This window comes from Podarcis muralis, chromosome 10 (genome assembly GCF_964188315.1).
Source record: "Podarcis muralis chromosome 10, rPodMur119.hap1.1, whole genome shotgun sequence".
NCBI classification, from domain to species: Eukaryota; Metazoa; Chordata; class Lepidosauria; order Squamata; family Lacertidae; genus Podarcis; species Podarcis muralis.
In genome coordinates, this window is record NC_135664.1 from 6757275 (window position 1) to 6775501 (window position 18227).

An 18227-nucleotide genomic window follows, 5' to 3' on the forward strand; every position below is an offset into this window, starting at 1 on the left:
GAGCCGGCGTACAGCTTCCGGGTCATGTGGCCAGCATGACTAAGTCGCTTCTGGTGAAGCAGAGCAGCGCACGGAAACGCCGTTTACCTTCCCACACCACTGGAGCGGTACCTATTTATCTACTTGCACTTTGACGTGCTTTCGAACTGGTTTAACCCACAGCGCCATAAACCTTGCAACCCAGGATTTCATGCATTTGGTGAGAACTGCAGTCCATGAAAGCTTGTGCCATAATGTATTAGTTTTCAAGGTGTCACAATACTTTTCATTTTGCTGCAAGAGACTGACACAACAACCCATCCAGATAGAATCATTATTGATCTTTAAAATGAGCTATCAATGACCTGACATTTCATGTCTAAATGCAATGATTGTTCACTTCCAAAGTTGCATTTTCCTTAAATGATTTTGTCCCTCAGAGTCCCAGTATGCTATCAGCAGTGTATATGTTTGTTCTAGGGAAAGGTTCAGTTTTAAAAAGTCACTAATGCCCATTTGTGGACCACGTGTTTCTTATGTGCCAAGTTGATTAAACAGTTCAATAATCTGCAAGGCACTAAGTCTTTCCACTATTCATTTAGATAAGCGATGGTTCCAGTTCGTGGCATAAATGGCTTGCAGGCTCCCCTCTGAGAAAAGAGTGAGAGGTCTGACTTGTTAATTTTTTTGTTGTTCCGTGGTGTTCCTCATGCTGACACTGGCTTGAAGACTGACCTGACCAACCCATTTAGCTTGGCAGGTTCATAGATCAAATAAAGTTTCTAGCCAAGTTCAAATTCCAGAGTCAATACTGGTTCGCTGATGGGAACATACAGAGGTGAACTAGGCACATGCCAATAACAAGATGAGAAAAGGGCAAGTATCATCCTTTCAATGGCAGAATAATGCAAATAATATTGCTTAGAGCAGGCATGGCCAAACTTGGCCCTCCAGCTGTTTTGGGACTACAATTCCCATCATGCCTGGCCACTAGTCCTGTTAGCTAGGGATGATGGGAGTTGTAGTCCCAAAACAGCTGGAGGGTCAAGTTTGGCCATGCCTGGCTTCTTAGAGGATCTAACTATCTCTCCCCTTCCCTACCCTTTGTCTAGTTCAAGCCTAAATCACTCTCTCTCGCTCGCTGTAGTGTTCAAAGGGATGAGAGTATTCTAGCCCAACCCCCTGCAATGCAGGAATCTTTTGCCCAGGACCCTGAAATTAAGTTTCATGCTCTACCAACTGAGCCATGATGCTGGTCACCAGCTCTCAAAATCTCTGACCATTAGCCATGCTGGCCGGGGCTGATGGGAGCTGGAACTTAAATGCATCTGAAGGGCCACAGATCCTCCATCTCTTGCCTGGTTGGTCGGAATGGAGAACAGGACTGTGATTTCTGAGTAATGTTGATAATTCTGGGCTTCCACTTTTCCTGTCTAGTATAGTGCATTCCGGCTCCATCCTTACTCATCTTGGAATTATGTCAAATATTGGTGCATATTGAGGGAAATAATGGAAATATAGGCAAATACTGAGGGAATAACAGTGGGAGGCTGTGTACGTAGTTTACCTCTCACAGAGCTATATTTCCCAACACAAACTAAGTTACTGAGATACTGTAGGGGAAGTCATGTGCTTGAAATGTATGGTGGGCATGCAGTCCAAGTCCTTGCTGTGCTTGTCATACAAAATCTGAATTGCCTTGATAGAACAATGAAAATCATTCTCTATAAAAGCAGTCATCTACTGACTATCTGCATAACTATCCTACAATTACAGAACCTTTGCACTACACTTTAAAATGTTTTACCCCAGTGAATCCAAGTGCTTGTGTGCATGTACTATATGTGGCAGGGGTGCCACGAGCTCATTTGATTTTGGATTGAGTGCCATGGATGCCATCCCTTCTGGTAACCTCTCTCCATTTCCTTTAGTTCAGTAAAGGTAAAGGTAAAGGTACCCCTGCCCGTACGGGCCAGTTGTGACCGACTCTGGGGTTGCGTGCTCATCTCGCTTAAGAGGCCGGGAGCCAGCGCTGTCCGAAGACACTTCCGGGTCACGTGGCCAGCGTGACGAAGCTGCTCTGGCGAGCCAGCGCAGCGCACGGAAACGCCGTTACCTTCCCGCTATAAAGCGGTACCTATTTATCTACTTGCACTTAAGAGTGCTTTCAAACTGCTAGGTGGGCAGGAGCTGGGACCGAACGATGGGAGCTCACCCCGCCGCGGGGATTCGAACCGCCGACCATGCGATTGGCAAGCCCTAGGCACTGAGGTTTTACCCACAGCGCCACCTGCGTCAGTTCAGTACCAACCTCCAACTCCTCAGAGAGAGATAAAAAGCATGCACACACTTTACTTTTCTAAGGGATCTTAGAATTAATATGAGCCTTGAAAAGCACATAGAACTAAAAGAGGAATTGGGAAAATATCATAATTTCAACTTCCTCCTTCAGCTCGATGTATTTTTCAAGGGAAAAGCATGTAATCACCCACACCACCTCATGACCAAGGGTGCTCCGAGGCTTTGTGGGAAGACTTCAAGGGTGCTTTCGCAATCACAGGCACCACACTGGCAACCCCTGGTCTGTGAGGCTGTTTATATGGATATGTTAACTCCTGAATGGCCAGTTTTGTGGTAAATCAAGTTTCATTTGCCAGGTTTGTACCAATTTTTATCAATGGTTTTGAAGGCATGAGGGAATTGTATTTAGAATGTTCATATAAAAAGGTAAAGGTACCCCTGCCCGTACGGGCCAGTCTTGACAGACTCTAGGGTTGTGCGCCCATCTCACTCAAGAGGCCGGGGGCCAGCGCTGTCCGGAGACACTTCCGGGTCACGTGGCCAGCGTGACATCACTGCTCTGGCGAGCCAGAGCCGCACACGGAAACGCCGTTTACCTTCCCGCTAGAAAGCGGTCCCTATTTATCTACTTGCACCCGGAGGTGCTTTCGAACTGCTAGGTTGGCAGGCGCTGGGCCCGAGCAACGGGAGCGCACCCTGCCGCGGGGATTCGAACCGCCGACCTTTCGATCGGCAAGCCCTAGGCGCTGAGGCTTTTACCCACAGCGCCACCCGCGTCCCTAGAATGTTCATATACTTAATGCTTTTCATTAAGTGTATTTTTTGCTGGAATATTTGTGTGTTCTAAGCAGCCACACTAAGCCAGCTCTGGCTTAGCTGAGAGCTGTCCAGCAGAGGTTTTCCTGCAATCAGTACATTTTGATGCCTTACAACCAAGAGGCTATTTGTTTGATCACCAAAAGACTTTTGTGCATTCAAAACATGCACCTAGCAGGCCTAATATACTTTCACAGTTAAAATATACTTGCCTTTATGTACAGAAGCTTGGACACAAAGCACCATAAAAATGCAGAACATTAATAAATATCAGGCAGATTTCTTTATTCACAATACAGACTACTTTGTTCCTTATACTTTGATTGTACTACCACAACTTAAGGGCTGCCTTATTCTCAAGGATTTATGAACACGCCATTAAAGTTTTAAACAAACAGCCTTAAACAAAGGAAAAAATAGAAGGTTATGTTGCTGGGGAATGAAAAAGTGGAAAGGCAAACTAGAAGGGGGGGGGGGGAATCAGATTATGCTGGAAATGATTGTGGGATTTGGGAAAAACAAAGAAGTTTTCAAAAGCTAGTGATTAAGTGATTTTCAGCTCATTTTGGAATTCTTGTCAGTGGTTCTCCCTAGAATCTAGAGCCAGGATCTTTAGCTGTGGGCTAAAGATTCAGGTATGGGGTTTCCCCCATCAGTGCTTCCGATTACAGGCTCTTTGCTCTTCCTCAAATACGTCAATGGAGTTGAATACTTTAGTCAGCCAGTCTCGCTTGTATATTGATACAAGTTGTAAACCTTATCCTACTGATAAAAGTGTGATAAAAGCAATGCAAGCAACATAAAGATTAAAAGAGGAAGTGTGGGATGCAGTTAACAGGATGAAACCGAGGGAGGGGAGGGGAAGTTCAGGGAAGGATGGCAAATGATGGGCTAAGCCTTGAAGAGGCTTCTCATGAGAAAGTGGCACTAAGAAAGGAGCTTCTTGCAACTTCTGGGCAAGAGGTGCGATTAGACCCAGGTCACGGGCGAAATCTGCTAAGGTGGGCAGGCTCTCTTTTTTGCAAGCAAGGTTGGCAGCCCCAGTGAACAGCCCCTGGACTCATCCCTGAGAACCTCTTTTCTTAAAACCAAGGGTCCTCCCTGAACTTTGCGAAACAAACCTTCGGGGACATTTCCACACCCCAAACCAGCCTCACCCATTAGAAGGGCAAAGGCTTCCTGCGGGCACGACTTTCTAAACAAGCCTGGCTCGGATACACCGCCAGGCAGGGACTAAACAGATTTAAACGAACTAACGACAAGCAGCAGCAACAATAATAATAATAGTTACAGATAGGTAGCCGTGTTGGTCTGCCATAGTCAAAACAAAAAAAATTCCTTCCAGTAGCACCTTAAAGACCAACTAAGTGAGTTCTTGGTATGAGCTTTCGTGTGCATGTGTGTATCTGAAGAAGTGTGCATGCACACGAAAGCTCATACCAAGAACTAACTTAGTTGGTCTTTAAGGTGCTACTGGAAGGATTTTTTGTTTTGTTTTTAATAATAATAATAATCAGGAGGCTTCCTTCCTCTCTCTCCGAATGCCCCCACACACCCCAATTTCATTTTTTTTAAATAAAAATTAAAAAGCAGCAGCCTGACCGGCGGATATGCCAAGCGAGAGGAGGAGCTGCTCCCGCACCGTTTTTCACCTCTCTGCCGGGACAAGTTTTGATGGTCCTTAAAAGGGGATCGCGCACACACTTGAAAAGAGATCAACCCGGTCCGAAATCCGTTCTCTCTGAGGAGGCGGCGGCGGCGGTCCCGAAAGCTGCTTCTCACTTACTTACTTACTTACTCGGTCCCAATCCGCCTCCTTCCTTTCCCCCGCTGCCTTAATTTTTTTTTTTTTTACCCCTCTTTCTCTCACAAACAGACAATAAGTAAATAAATTAAGATTTAAAAAGGCGCCTCGCGCGCCTCACCTTCTCCGCCTCCTCGCGGCCTCCCGAGGTCGCTTCGCCGCCCAAGCCCAGTAGCAACAGGAGCGGCGGCGGCGGCCTGTTAAACGGTAACCTGAGGTAACTCTCCGCCCTCAGCCGGAGCTCTCCTCCTCCTCCTCCTCCTCCCGGCAGCCCAAAATTAGGCATTACCAAAACACACACAGACACACACTCACATATCAAGGGCGGGCCTTTAGGGTTTCTTCACCCCCCCATTCCCCGTGGCAGAGGCTGCTGGGACCGGTAGTTCCCGCGTCCCTTCAGGGCACGAGCGGAGGAGCGGGAGGCAACTACAAGTCCCAGCATGCCTCTCGAGGCGACCTCGGTGGCGCCGGGCCTGAGGTAAAAGCCGGGCCTCTCTCTCTCTTTCTCCGACTCCCGCCCGAAATGGCTCGCTGAGCTTCTTCTCAGCCGAGGGGAGAAGACTTCTTCCCGTTAGCGGAGGGTTCGGTCCGGGGCTCTTGACGCTGTTCGCAGATGAATCCCGTGAAAAGGGAGGCTGGAAATGACCCCCCCCCCCGGTTTTGAAAGCGGACCGAGGGGAGAGCCGCGTTGTCCTCCCGTGTCGAGGGGTCGCGCGTGACCAGCTGGTTGTTTCTCTCTGCAGAAAAACCTGCGCCCCGTTTTGAAATGGGGGTGAGGCTGGGGATCTTGGCAAACAATTCTTGTCGCTTTCAAACTATTCAAGGGATTATTATTATTATTTTGGGGGGCGGGGGGGGGGAAAGCCACGATAAACTGGTATAAAACTAGTTACGGGTAGGTGGCCGTTTTGGTCTGCTGTAGCCGAAACAAAATAAAAATAAAAATCCTTCCAGTAGCACCTTAGAGAACAACTAAGTTTTATTAATATATTAATTTTATAATGAATGATTTTAGAGTGTTGTTTATGCTGTACTTTTGTACTGTTTTATTGTTGTTAGCCGCCCTGAGCCCGGCTTTGGCTGGGGAGGGCGGGATATAAATAAATTTTATTATTATTATTATTATTAAGTTTGTTATTGGTATGAGCTTCTCTATGGTGCTACTGGAAGGATTTATTTATTTATTTAGTTTGGTATAAAACTGATAGCCTTTCATAGCGCAGGTAGAACCTTCCCATGAAGATACCCCCGTATTTAATATACATGAGTTAGCTAATTCAGGACTGTTGGAGCTGAAATAGTATCTCACCCTGAGCTGCTCCTTCCCTGTAAATATCATTTCAGGGCATATCTTCTGGAACCGTCCTGGATTGCGGTGCAATTATGGCCTAGCGCCACAAACCATCCCACCTGGTAATTATTAATATGATGTAATAAGTGGCACCTTAACCATTGAATCCTAGGCATGTCTATTCTAAAGTAAGTCTTGTTGAGTTTCATGAGATGTATTAAAGGCAAATATGTATAGGATTGCAGTCTCCCTATTCTTTTCCTCTTCCCCGCCCCCATCCTTTCCTTTTGTATCATGTATGTTAGATTGCAGATCTGCAGCCAAGGCCTGTGTTCTTTTTAAAAATAGTACCTAGAAATGTTAGGCACTTTCTAAATAATAAAAGCAGCAGTAGTATCTATTGGTTCAAGGCGCAATGTACCGTATTTTTCGCCCTATAGGATGCACTTTTCCCCCTCCAAAAATGAAGGGGAAATCTGTGTGCGTCCTATGGGGCAAATACAGGCTTTCGCTGAAGCCTGGAGAGCGAGAGGGGTCGCTGCGCACCATCCCCTCTCGCTCTCCAGGCTTCAGGAAGCTATCAGCAAGCCTGGGGAGCCCGCGGGAGTTCCCGCAGTTCCTGAAGCAGAGCGCCCCGCGCTTCGGGCAGACATCGAGCAGCCCCACAAGCTTGGGGGACAGTGGGGAGGCGCAGCGCCATCATACCGCTGTTCCCCGACCTGGTTTGGATTCCCCAACCTGGTTTTGGGGGGGAAATAAAGGAATTCCCCCCCTTTATTTGCCCCCCAAAAAACTAGGTGTGTCCTATGGGATGAAAAATATGGTACTATTGAAGTGGATGGAACAAAACAAGCTTGAATTAATATTCTTCAGTTTAACTGGGTTTAATATCAAGTTATAAATTGTTTTTTTTTTTAAAAAAAAACTCAGTTCCAGCCAACTTGCCCATTTAAATCAACAAACTTGGCTAACAGAAGCTCGCTGATTTAATTGGGTCTGCTTTTGAGTATAATTTGGTGGGATACAAACTCAACCCTTGCTCGTGTCAGGATTAGAATTGTTTCAGGCTTTGAAAGTGGATTACTAACATTTGGAGTGAATTGATAAAACACTACATAAAAGATACTAAGAGGGGATCCTTTATCAGCTGCCAGATAACAAGTAATTTTGGATGAGGCTGCCCCATAGTTTTATAGCTGTGAAAAGGGTGTGGGGAAATATACACATGCATTAAAAATATAAACAACATACAGAATATGTTTTTACTTCAGAGTTTAAATGTGAGAATAATGTTGGAATGGTTAATGGGACTTATTGTATAAATACATTAAAATCATTTTATTTATGTTTAATTTCATTAATACAACAAACTTACACCTTTTAAGCTCTACAATCAAATGTGAATGTGTGTCTTGGGGGAAATTTCAAATAAGCAATGTTTGCAGGGTTACTTCATTGTTTGTGCTCTCCTGGCGTGAGTTGGCCTAGGCACGTCTTTCAGGATTTAGCTTTATCACTGAGCTTTTCTTTTAAGCAGTATCTTGTGCCTCTGACTTTCATCCACTTAGGCTGGCTCTTTTGTTAGGAATCTCAAAAATCCTGCCAGTTCTTAGAAAGTGGGAAGAACTATTAACATTTCAGAATTGCATTTGATTGCATGGCTGCAAGTGTACTCTGTTTGAACAATACATGACATACTCTACCTGAACAATTAAATAAATAGAAAAATGATTGTAGTTTGGCAAAACTGTACACATTTTTCCTTTTTAAAAAAAAATAGTTGTGGTATTGGAATTTCTTCCTTATAGTATTTTAACACAGGAAACCCGTAAGAGACCAGAGTGAACAATAAACTCAGCCAACTCCCTACTTTCCTGGGCCAAGTTTTAATACCAGCAGATAAGATTATCATGTTTTATAGTGCTCCTGTTTTTACAGTGCCTCAACTATGGCACTGTATAATAATGTACTTCAGGACCCAGTAGTATCTCCTGATATTGCTGTTTATTGATCCTGGCGAAGGGAGAAGAAATGCCACCAGCCTGTTGAGCAGATGGTTGTACCATGTATGAATACACACACATGAGAATGGGAAATCAACAAAGTGTTTTGTGGTATCTGTAGACTTAACACATTTATTATGGAATAGACCAGCACTGCTTCCAACTGGAAATAAATCATAAGTGGTACTACAGACAGCTGCTGCTGTATCTGTACCACCTGGGGGCTTGCCTTGCAAAGGGGTATATTCTGTGGCCCATTCTTTCAGGTTCTATGTATTAACCAGCTCTGACATCTGTTGAGAGTAGTAGACGCAGCGAGCCCAGGGAGGGGCAGGTGGATGTACCATGCAGGCAAGACATATGCTGATGTGACTGCAGCTCACCTGACATATGGAGAAGGAAGGGTTTTGCCTGGCTTGCATGAGGAGCTTGTCTCATACGTGTACCTGACGTAATCTGGCAGACTATGAAGCTAGAACAGGGCATAAGGGTCTTTTGGAAAACAAGCTCTAATAGTGATACAGTATAAGAAAATATGTGTTAGTGTTGTTTAAGACCGTTGAAAAATCTAGCCACAATTTGATGCCTTAACTTCAGAGAAGGACTTCTTCATCATCGTGTGCACACCTTGGAATCAACACTTGTACTTAAAGCCTTCAAAAAGAGTTGTGCCAATGTAACCGCCCATTTTCTCCTACACTAAGGGACTGTTCAGATATGACCCCCCCCCCCCAAATCTACCTGTTGTGAGATTAGAAGTAGATTCCAGACTTATATGCATAACTATGTGAAGAATGTTAATGTCATAAGTGAGATAGCTCTCAGGTGAATATCCACTCCCAATCGCACAGCACTTGCACACAATATTTTGTGAAACAAACCACCAGGTCTCTTCCCAATGCACTTTTACATTAGGTACCTAGGTGCAAAATCACTTTTTTTCAGACGTAGGCCTAATCATTACCTCTTATTTTGTGGGTATGAAAACTGTAGGCCATAAATGTGTGTGGTGTATATACCTTTGAATCACTCCCTCTTCCCAATGAATAAGCTGTGAAAAAAGTAGCACATAAATAATTTGTTGACATTATCTTTATTGAAGCGTAGAATTTTAGCTCAGTTCACTGTAGAGTGAAACATGTTTAATTCATGATAATAAGACAGTTTAGGATTGTAGGGTCATTATTATGTTGCTGGTGTAGATACAACATCATAAGATACAAACATGACCCGCAATAGAAACAAACCACAAATAAACACGAAGAAACGTTCACTTTTTACAAATCACTCCATTACTACAGAGACCAAATGGCAGTTACTGTAAGTAAATCATCCACAGAGAATTGCTTTACTTTTGGACACGGAAACAGGAGCTTCTGTTTGGAGAGGGTTGGGTAAAGTTTATCCACATCTGCTTAGTAGAAAAGGTTTAAATGTCAAGTATTTTTTTTGCCCACAAAACAATAACTGACAGACATATCAAAGAGTAAGAATGAAGGACAATGATGTCTTGTACAACAATGTCTGTTATTAACTTTTCGATTAGGCATTTGTTTGCTTTACTCATAGCATCAGACAGTTATGTAGCCCCCAAATCAGCAGCAAATTATTATAACAAGTCAATACAGTGCCAACGTATCAAGTTGAATACAAAGAGAACAAACAATGATAACTTAATCATATAAAATATGATACAGAGCTGAAATACAGTGCATTTAAATACCTATGTGACAAAGTATGTTAAATATTGTACTTAATAATGTCGTTTCTGACATAAAATATGAAAAGTCTTTTGTGCTTAAATGTATGCTTGTTTTTTGTTAAAAACAGAACCAGTTGCTTACTTCCAATACTGCCACTGTAACTGGTATTACAACAGATCACAATTTTTCACAGACACATCAACATTAAAAACATTTACCTATGAGAAAATAAGTCACTTCTCATTAGATCACAGTGCGAAAAAAGTGGTGTAATGCTCTGTCTCGATGGAGGCTTTCAAAATATTCATCAATAAAAAAGTCCTGACAAACCAGACGGCAGTGCTAGATTGAAAAGAATGGAAAGCGGCACATCACAGGTTGGGAAAGAAAGGAAATGTCTTGTCCTTCACGGGAAGCGCCTAAGTGACCTTCGTCTTCTGTTGTAGAAATGCCTGAGCCCATGTTGCCGTGAAAAATTCATCATGTAATTTTGTTTGCGAGTGCTGTTCAATGGAAAGAGGGTGGAAGAGAAGAACTTAAGGTCCTTTTGTATATATGTTGGAAAGACCTTCCCAAGCTGCAGGTTACATTCTTCTACACATCTTGCTTTAAATGATAATTAACATTCATACAAAATTATGTAAAAAACCCAAAACCAATCCAAATTAGAAGCATTTTGGAGTGATCTGCTGCTACTCATGGCATGGAGTGATCTGGAGCCAGCTAGGCTGCCTTAAGTTCTGATAGTTTCCAGTTTACTATGTGCTCATGTCCTGTTGATTTCACTGAGACTTTGGCTGCAATCCTGTACACACTTACCTGGGAATTAATCTCAGAGAGTATATAGGATTGTATTAGGCATGCAAAGTTTGGATTGTACCCACGGTGTGTAAAGCAGACAAGGGACCCTTCTTGTGCTTTCATTACAATTCAGTTTAGGAAGACGGCTTTACATTCATTGAACATTGTCACACAATGTTTCGTTAAGATTCTAGTGCTGTCTTCTTGATTAGTGGTAGGTACATGTGGATAAGTACCCTTGGAGGATAAGCCAAGTTCCTAAAGTGAGCTCTAGATACTAGATATGCATAGCAGCCCAACTGCTGGAAAATTAAATGTATCATGGATAAAGAACATCATTAAGCAGAGAATTATTTTGCTTTCATTGTGCTAAACTCATAATTGTTCAACTCCTGAGAAACACAGTCAGGCTCATTAATTTTGGTTTTGAAGCCTTTTGCAGTACTTGGCTTTTGCAGTTACTCTTATTTAAATGAAATCTACTTAGTAGATCTTAGAAACCATAAGATCAGAGCTGGTAGTGTCCACAAAGATTGAAATGCTTCCACACCATCCCCCCCCCCCCGCCCTATTTAATTCTGTTGCATAGCACCACCCCTATGAAGCAGATATAAATCGCTAACAGGCATTAATGACCTATATGTAAAAGTGAGTGCCCTGGTCTGGTCATGTACCCTTTTGCCTTCTAGATGGTACATAAACACTGCCACATTACTGTCTCCCAAATGAACAAATGACTGATAGTCTATTCTGAAAATGGAAGGGTAAAGTCTATGATATGACAGAGATGCTGTGAGCAAAACCTGCCCTTGATGCAGCTATCACCAGAGATGGATAGTTAGATTTCACCCCTGTCTCCCATTGTGTCCCTGTTGTTTCATGCCATAGAAGGGAGTGTTGCCATCAGTTCAACCTTCCCCTGCCCTAGTTGCAGAGAAGCTCACCATCCATTGCCAGGGATCCCACTGAGTACATTCAGAGAGAGACTGCATGTTCCCAAGTGGGAGGGTGGGGGCCTGTGATCCACAGGCTTTCCTTTCTACATGTCAATTTTGGACTGATTGTGGATTTTGGTGGTGTTTGTAAGTAAAAATTAACACTAATGTCAGCCACCCACATGAGTGAACAGCCCTGAACTGTTCCATGACTGCTGTGGCACTTTATTCAGCTACCACAATCACAGGAATTGCTGCTGGCCATGCCAAGGATGGCTGGGCTCATGTGTTATGTTTGTCCATTTAATTACATGCCTGATGATGAATGTGATTGTTTATATAGACAAACAGGTAAAAGTCTGTACCGGCATTCTTCCGACAAGACACTTCTCAAAAGTTAACATTCCTCATATGTGAGAAATAAATTTAAATACCAATATCTCAAAGCAAGATAAAAGAACTTAGTGAATTGCTGTATTGCCACAGCAGCACACAGAATGTAAAAACCTGTGCCAAAACCAGAATTAAAACCGAAAGCAAAATTCTTCTTGCCTAACCTACCACAACTTCCTGCTGTTGTTTTGAAATAGCTTTGATCTAGTTCTGATTGAGATGGTAAACTAAAAGTCTATACCACTTCAGACGAGAAATGGGTTCACATGACTACACAATGCCAAACAAAACATCCCCTTCTTACCGAAAACTCTTTGTAAGGGAGAAACATTCTCCCCTGGTCTCCTTAACGTACTAGCTTTCTGTGTAGAGAGATCCTTCCCTCATCCCATACTCCAACATTTCTCCGATGAAAATAGGGGCATCCCATTCCATAATGACAATTTTCCTATTTATACCCCACACATCCTACTGGGTTGCCCCAAACATTCTGGGCAGCTTCCAACATATTAAAAAACATAATAAAACATTAAACAAACTTTGCTATACAGGATTGCCTTCAGATGGCTCAGGGGTTGGATAAGGCCATACCCTCCAACATTTCTCCAATGAAAAATTGAGACATCCTAAGGAAAAGTGGGACATTCCGGGATCAAATCAGAAACTGGGACGGCTTCTCCTAAATCAGGGGTGTCCCTGGAAAACAGGGACACTTGAGAAGCATTCAACCATGTGAGCCCCACTGCACTGCTAATTTTGCCCCCTGGATGTATGCAGTGAGGATGTGTGGAAGAAGCTGCTCATGTTTAGGCTTAGGACAAGAGGGCATGACCTCACTTTCCAGCCATCCCCTGGGTAATAGAAGAAGGGGGCTTTGGTCCCTTGGAAGTACCGGTATGTGCTCTGTCACAAACTATACTTCCTATGCAGTGAGCAGCCAGCATCAAATTATTTAATCTCATGTGACTGATTATTTATTGCTCTTAAAAAATAAAAATGAATTATAGCAGCCCAGTATGTGCTTCTGTGCTTATATTTGTAGATTTGAAACTGTATGCAATGAGTTTCTATGCTGTATTTTGAAACTCTGTGAAGACAAATAGAGGCATTTGACAAGACCCTTGGGTGCATATTTCGATGGACTACAGCTGTTAAGGGCATCAAACAACACAGGACAACAGGATTATGCCTTTTACGGGCAGAGAAGTTCACGTTTCCATGTTTGCTGGTGTAAATGAATCTGATCACTGTCACCTTCAAGCCACAGTAATCAGACTTAGCTAAGTGAGGAAAAGAATATTTGTAAAAGTATAATGGCTGCACAGATATTGTGGTAATAAGTTTACTTACCTTACTCTAGTGTAAAACCAATGACAGCAAATAATGAAATACAACACAAATTAGAAAATGTATTTCAATGCATGCAGCACTGTGATTAGTCATAAAAGACTGATGAGGTTTAGAGGCAATATAGGATTTTTCATCTCTTTTGAAAATAAAAATTGAACAAATTACTTTCTGATTTTAAAAAATGCTTATTTCATCATTCAAATAATTTTACAAGTATAAATTGTTATAGAAATACAACCACATAGCTGAATGTTCACATAAATAATGAGAAAATTAAAGCTGCAATATTTCAACAGTTTCTTTTCTGTGCTGGAGTAGGTATAAACTTCCCTATACGTACAGTAATGGCTCTGTGCTTAGGAGATGAAGCAAAGAAAGCTGGCTAGTGAAATGAATGCAATTTCATACTGCTAGAAGCTAGATTTCATATCTAAATCTTTTAAGAAAAAGCATGGTGATCCTTTGCAACAAAATTTTCAAAAATCATTTGTGCCAAAACCGTGAAATTATCTTAATAATGAAAAGCGTGATATTTATGGAAAGATTAACAACATGACCATAAGCCCAAAGTCATAACATGATGATTCCAATTTTGGTAAAGATAAAGATAATATTTGTAAAAGGAATTATGGGGCTACTTCCAAATTCATGTGCCATTAACATTTTGATGGGAGTCATTGAACAAGGACAGGAGACCAAGTGTCCCATCCTTCAGCTATTAGTAACATTTGACATCTTTGCTTCTTAAGTCACTAATAAGGGCTTGCCCTCTTCACAAAGAAACGATTATTCAAGATTGACATGCAAAAAATATATATAATTGTGTGGTTTCCACAGTATAGCAAAGCAGGCAGTGAGCTTTGGCTAAGGGAGAAGTGACATGCACAGAACAGAGAATACAAAGTTGGTTCCAAGTTTTAGTCTTGGAGATAAAATATAGGAGTGCAGAGAGCAAAAAATATTTCCCAGAAAGGAAGGAAGTTATTTATCCTAAAAAGACCCCCTCCCCAGGTCCAAGTGAGTGATTTGCCTAAAAATGTTTCCCCCCCAACCATATATGCAATCAAGAATGCAATGAATTCTAGGGCTTATAATTTAAGAGACAGAGAGCCAAGCTAGATGTGATAATTGTTCACCCTGTTGGTCCTTGATGCCAATGGAATCTCCTCCCATCACAAAGAGTTGATATGGTGTGACCAGTTCTGATCAGGAGCGTAATGGGAGCAAAGTTTTCAGATGAAGGATGGTAAATAAACTTTTAAGAATAATAAGTAGTTAAAGCTCCTCTCCCTCTTCCTCACCATGCTCCCAGTCAGGCTCCACACCACAATGGCTATTTGTGAACCCAAAAAACAACTGTGCGACAAACATTGGGCTGTCTTTTGACTTCACCCCTGAAGGCGCACTCTTCCATTGTCTCCTGAGACAGACAGATGCCAACAACAATAAGTTTACTGTGTCCATTCATTTAAGTGGGGCTACTCTGAGTATGACTAACATCAGGTTTAACCCTCATATCTAGTTTGGGTTATGTGACATGGTCTCTTAAAAGATAAAAGCCTCAGAGGTCTTTAGTTCCTGCTGGCATTTTCCTACTGGCATAGATAGGAGGAGCCAACATGGAATGGCCACTAAATGGCAGCAGAAGAAATTAATTCATGTCATAATAATAAGGAACTGTGGGTGCCACTGTAGATCCTTCCCCATCTTCCTTTTTGTGGTAGGTGGATCATGTGGCTGGGGTATATTTCTGTAGCTGGAGTGGTCAATGTGGTACCCTCCAGATGTTGCTGGACTATAACACCCACCTGCCCCAGAAAGCATGGTCAATGCTCAAGATGAGAGTTGTAGTCCAGCAATGTTTGGCTAACCTTGCCCTATGAAATGGACATGTGTCTGCATCTTGTTCAGGTTCCGGATGCAGAAGGGAGCTGCATCACTTAAGGCAGAGCTTTCCAAATTGTGTGTCGCGACACGTTAGTGTAATGGCTGCAGTGTGTTGCACACCCGCTCCCCGTGCTCCTTCTGGGGCTGGAAAGGGGTTAGTTTAACCCCTGGTTTGCTAGTAGAACTGAATTAGTGTGTAGCAAAATGATGCATGTCTAAAAAGTGTGCCACCAACATGAAAAATTTGGAAAGCTTCGACCTAAGGATTGTTCCTGCACCCTACTTGTGCAAAACCTATCTGTTGGAGCCATACGTTGGAGACAGGCCCGTAGAATAAGACTGCAGGAAGGCTATAGATGAAGGCCAAGGAGGACTACCTTTAAGGGTTGTGTAGAAGAGGGAATTTTTGCACATGACAGCTTTCATGCAGAAATAAGAATAGCTGCAGTACTTGGAATTTTCTCTTCTGTACCGCTTTTATAAGTACAGGAACCCTCTTTCGCATCTAGTGATCAGCCTACTTATAGATCAGCTAGCTGATGCTGTATATCCAATTAACCACGGCACATTCATTTCCTTAACTCTCTTTAATACATGTTCAGATGCTTCTTCTTCTATTAATTCCCATGGATGACTGCCCTGAAATCTAGCTGGCTCCTTAGGAAGTGCCTTTCCTCATATATAGATAGAATTAAGATTTACAACGAGAACTTTACAGTGCTACGCCATTATTTGATGTGAGATTGTCCACTATTAGAAAAGGGTCATCTTAGCGCTGTTTCCAATAAGAGTTTATTAAGACTTTCCAATGGTAGGTAAAAACCAACTTTATCATTGTGGAAATTGAGATGACTGACCTGTTTTTGGTTTTTTTTGCCACTGTTGCTTTAATGTGCAAAATTATAAGAAATTATTATGTTTTTAATGCTGCTTTTTACTTATTCTTTAAAAGCCACTTTGTGAGCCTCTGCAGAAGAAAGTGGCACATACACAGAAAAATCTGAAGTATTTCATGGTAAGAAATATTCTTTCCAACTTTAATATGAAAGCTCTATCCTCCCTGCCTCCCTCCTAATTTTTAAACATGAAAATCTTGAAAAGTTAGGATTTACCCAAGCTACCTATATTCTACCCCAAAATGCAGTATTTTTAAAATGTATTTGTGTATCATGTATGCAGAATCGGCATCAAATGTACTTGGTGAGTTAAGAATACAACTCTGTTTCCTTTTTCTACTTCAAACTTAGATTTTGATTATATGGAGGCAAAGTCAGCAAGGTGTGTTTGAAATAACAAAGACAAAAAGCAAAAGGTAGCCAAGCGTGAATCAATACTTGGGGTGGGCATGAGTGACATGCAAGAAGGTGCCTTGCAGTGAAGTCTAGAGCAGGACTATCTAGATGCCGTGAGCTGCTATTGTCATATTTACTACTTTAAATTAGGGCTGTCCATAGACTAAAGTTGAGGTTTTGAAAGACAGTTTACAGTCTTGCTTTAACAGAGTCAGCCACGGCTGAAGATACAACTAGCAGTTTGAAGCAATAGGATATTTCCTCAAACTAATTCATCATCATTTTAAAAATCACCCACACAATGGCTTGGATCCAGATTTGCACAAGTGCTCAATTGCCTCCCCCCAAAGCTTCCCCAGCAGTTCTGAGAGTCAAGTAGCTCTTCATAATGTGATGGGATGGGGTGTAAGGGGTCGTAAATGGACAAAAATCCAACAGAGGCATCCTGCACAAATGTGAACTCATGAAAGGCACCTCCACCCAATTTTCTCCAATTCCTTCCTCCCACTGTAATCCTCTGTGCTGCATTCTGGAGAGTCTCCTGATGTCCAGGAGCAGATTTGGGTTGGGAGGAACTGCAGTAGGGGAAGCGTGGGGCAAGTCTAGATCCAAGCCAGTGGCTCTGAACTTTTTAAAGTTAGTTGTGCCCACATCCTGTTACTCTCAATGGGACATAACTTGGGGACTTTAGTCACAACTAACTTTAGCTGGATTGGGACCAGCACATGACCCAATCATACTGTTAGCACTTTTCACAGTATATGACAAAAAGTGATGATTACTGAGTAAAATAGTGTACCAATTAATACAATTAATACTTCCACAGCCCTAATTTAAATGTGAATCAAGAAACCATTAGTTTAACAGCTGAGCAAAAAAGTTTGAGGATATAATCCAAGCTCCATCACTCTCCATTACACTTTGAAAGCTTTCAATAAAATAACGTTTGAACCTATCTACTGGGAAGGCACACCTCTCTCAGCCAATCACTGGAGCGATGAATCCCAGCCCGTCATGACACTAGAATGTCAGGAACTAAATTGTTAGAGAAAAAGTTGGTCATCTTTCTGTGATGCAATAAGCATAAACTGGTTATTCTGATTGCGAGACCATTTTAGCCAGGGGAAGAATCAACAGGACAAAAACATTTTACTTGGTAAGATTGTGGCAGGGAAATGAATGTAGTGCTGTCTGCCCATAGAAACTTGCTATAATGAACCCTTGTTACTGAACACCACCTGCTTACTGGGGAAAAGGTGGGGGATGAATGAAGCATTAGTTGCTAAAGCTGAAGCCCAAGTCAATTGCAATATGGCCCAATTCTCCCGCAATGCTAGGCCAACCATGGCTTGAATGAACAAACTTGTGGATTCCCAGAGAAAAGATTGTTGCTGTGGTGCTCCTCCTCAAATCTTGCTGCTGTTGTGCTACTTAGGATCTAGTCATGGTTTGACTTAGCTTAGTTTGTTCTTTGTCTCTCCCAATCCACAAACAGTAAACCACGAACAAAACCTTGGTTACAACTTGTGGCTAGTCTGAAGCAAGACTAATACAATGCTAAACCAAGCCATGCCGTAGACCTGAGTAATTTAACAGCAGCAGGACTGCATGAGGAGCACAGTGACCGCAATCTTCTCTTCAGGAACCCACACATTTCCTTGTTTACACC

At 42.3% G+C, this 18227-nt stretch overlaps 2 protein-coding genes and 1 long non-coding RNA gene across 5 annotated transcripts in view; 1 reads left to right on the forward strand and 2 right to left on the reverse strand.

Moving 5' to 3' along the window:
• Positions 1–5239, reverse strand: part of SLC26A5 (solute carrier family 26 member 5) — a 34244-nt gene extending 29005 nt beyond the window's left edge. The window contains exon 1 of one of the 2 annotated variants that reach the window (XM_028747347.2): positions 5216–5239. The gene's annotated coding sequence lies outside the window, so the exon portion shown is untranslated. Of the gene's footprint in view, positions 1–5021; positions 5177–5215 lie in introns of those variants that run through there. The other variant, XM_028747344.2, reaches the window with a different exon arrangement.
• Positions 5240–5636: 397 nt separating this feature from the next.
• On the forward strand, positions 5637–8924 carry LOC144329132 (uncharacterized). Its single transcript, XR_013394539.1, has 2 exons — positions 5637–5675; positions 6248–8924. It is a non-coding gene; the product is annotated as an uncharacterized LOC144329132 (long non-coding RNA).
• A 347-nt stretch (positions 8925–9271) lies between these two features.
• The window catches only part of RELN (reelin), a 304253-nt gene continuing 295297 nt past the window's right edge, over positions 9272–18227 (reverse strand). For both annotated transcript variants that reach the window (XM_077935775.1, XM_077935774.1), the window contains one exon: positions 9272–10403. In XM_077935775.1, coding sequence (XP_077791901.1) covers positions 10307–10403 — 97 coding nt within the window. In that variant the 3' untranslated portion in view covers positions 9272–10306. The remainder of the gene's footprint in view (positions 10404–18227) is intronic.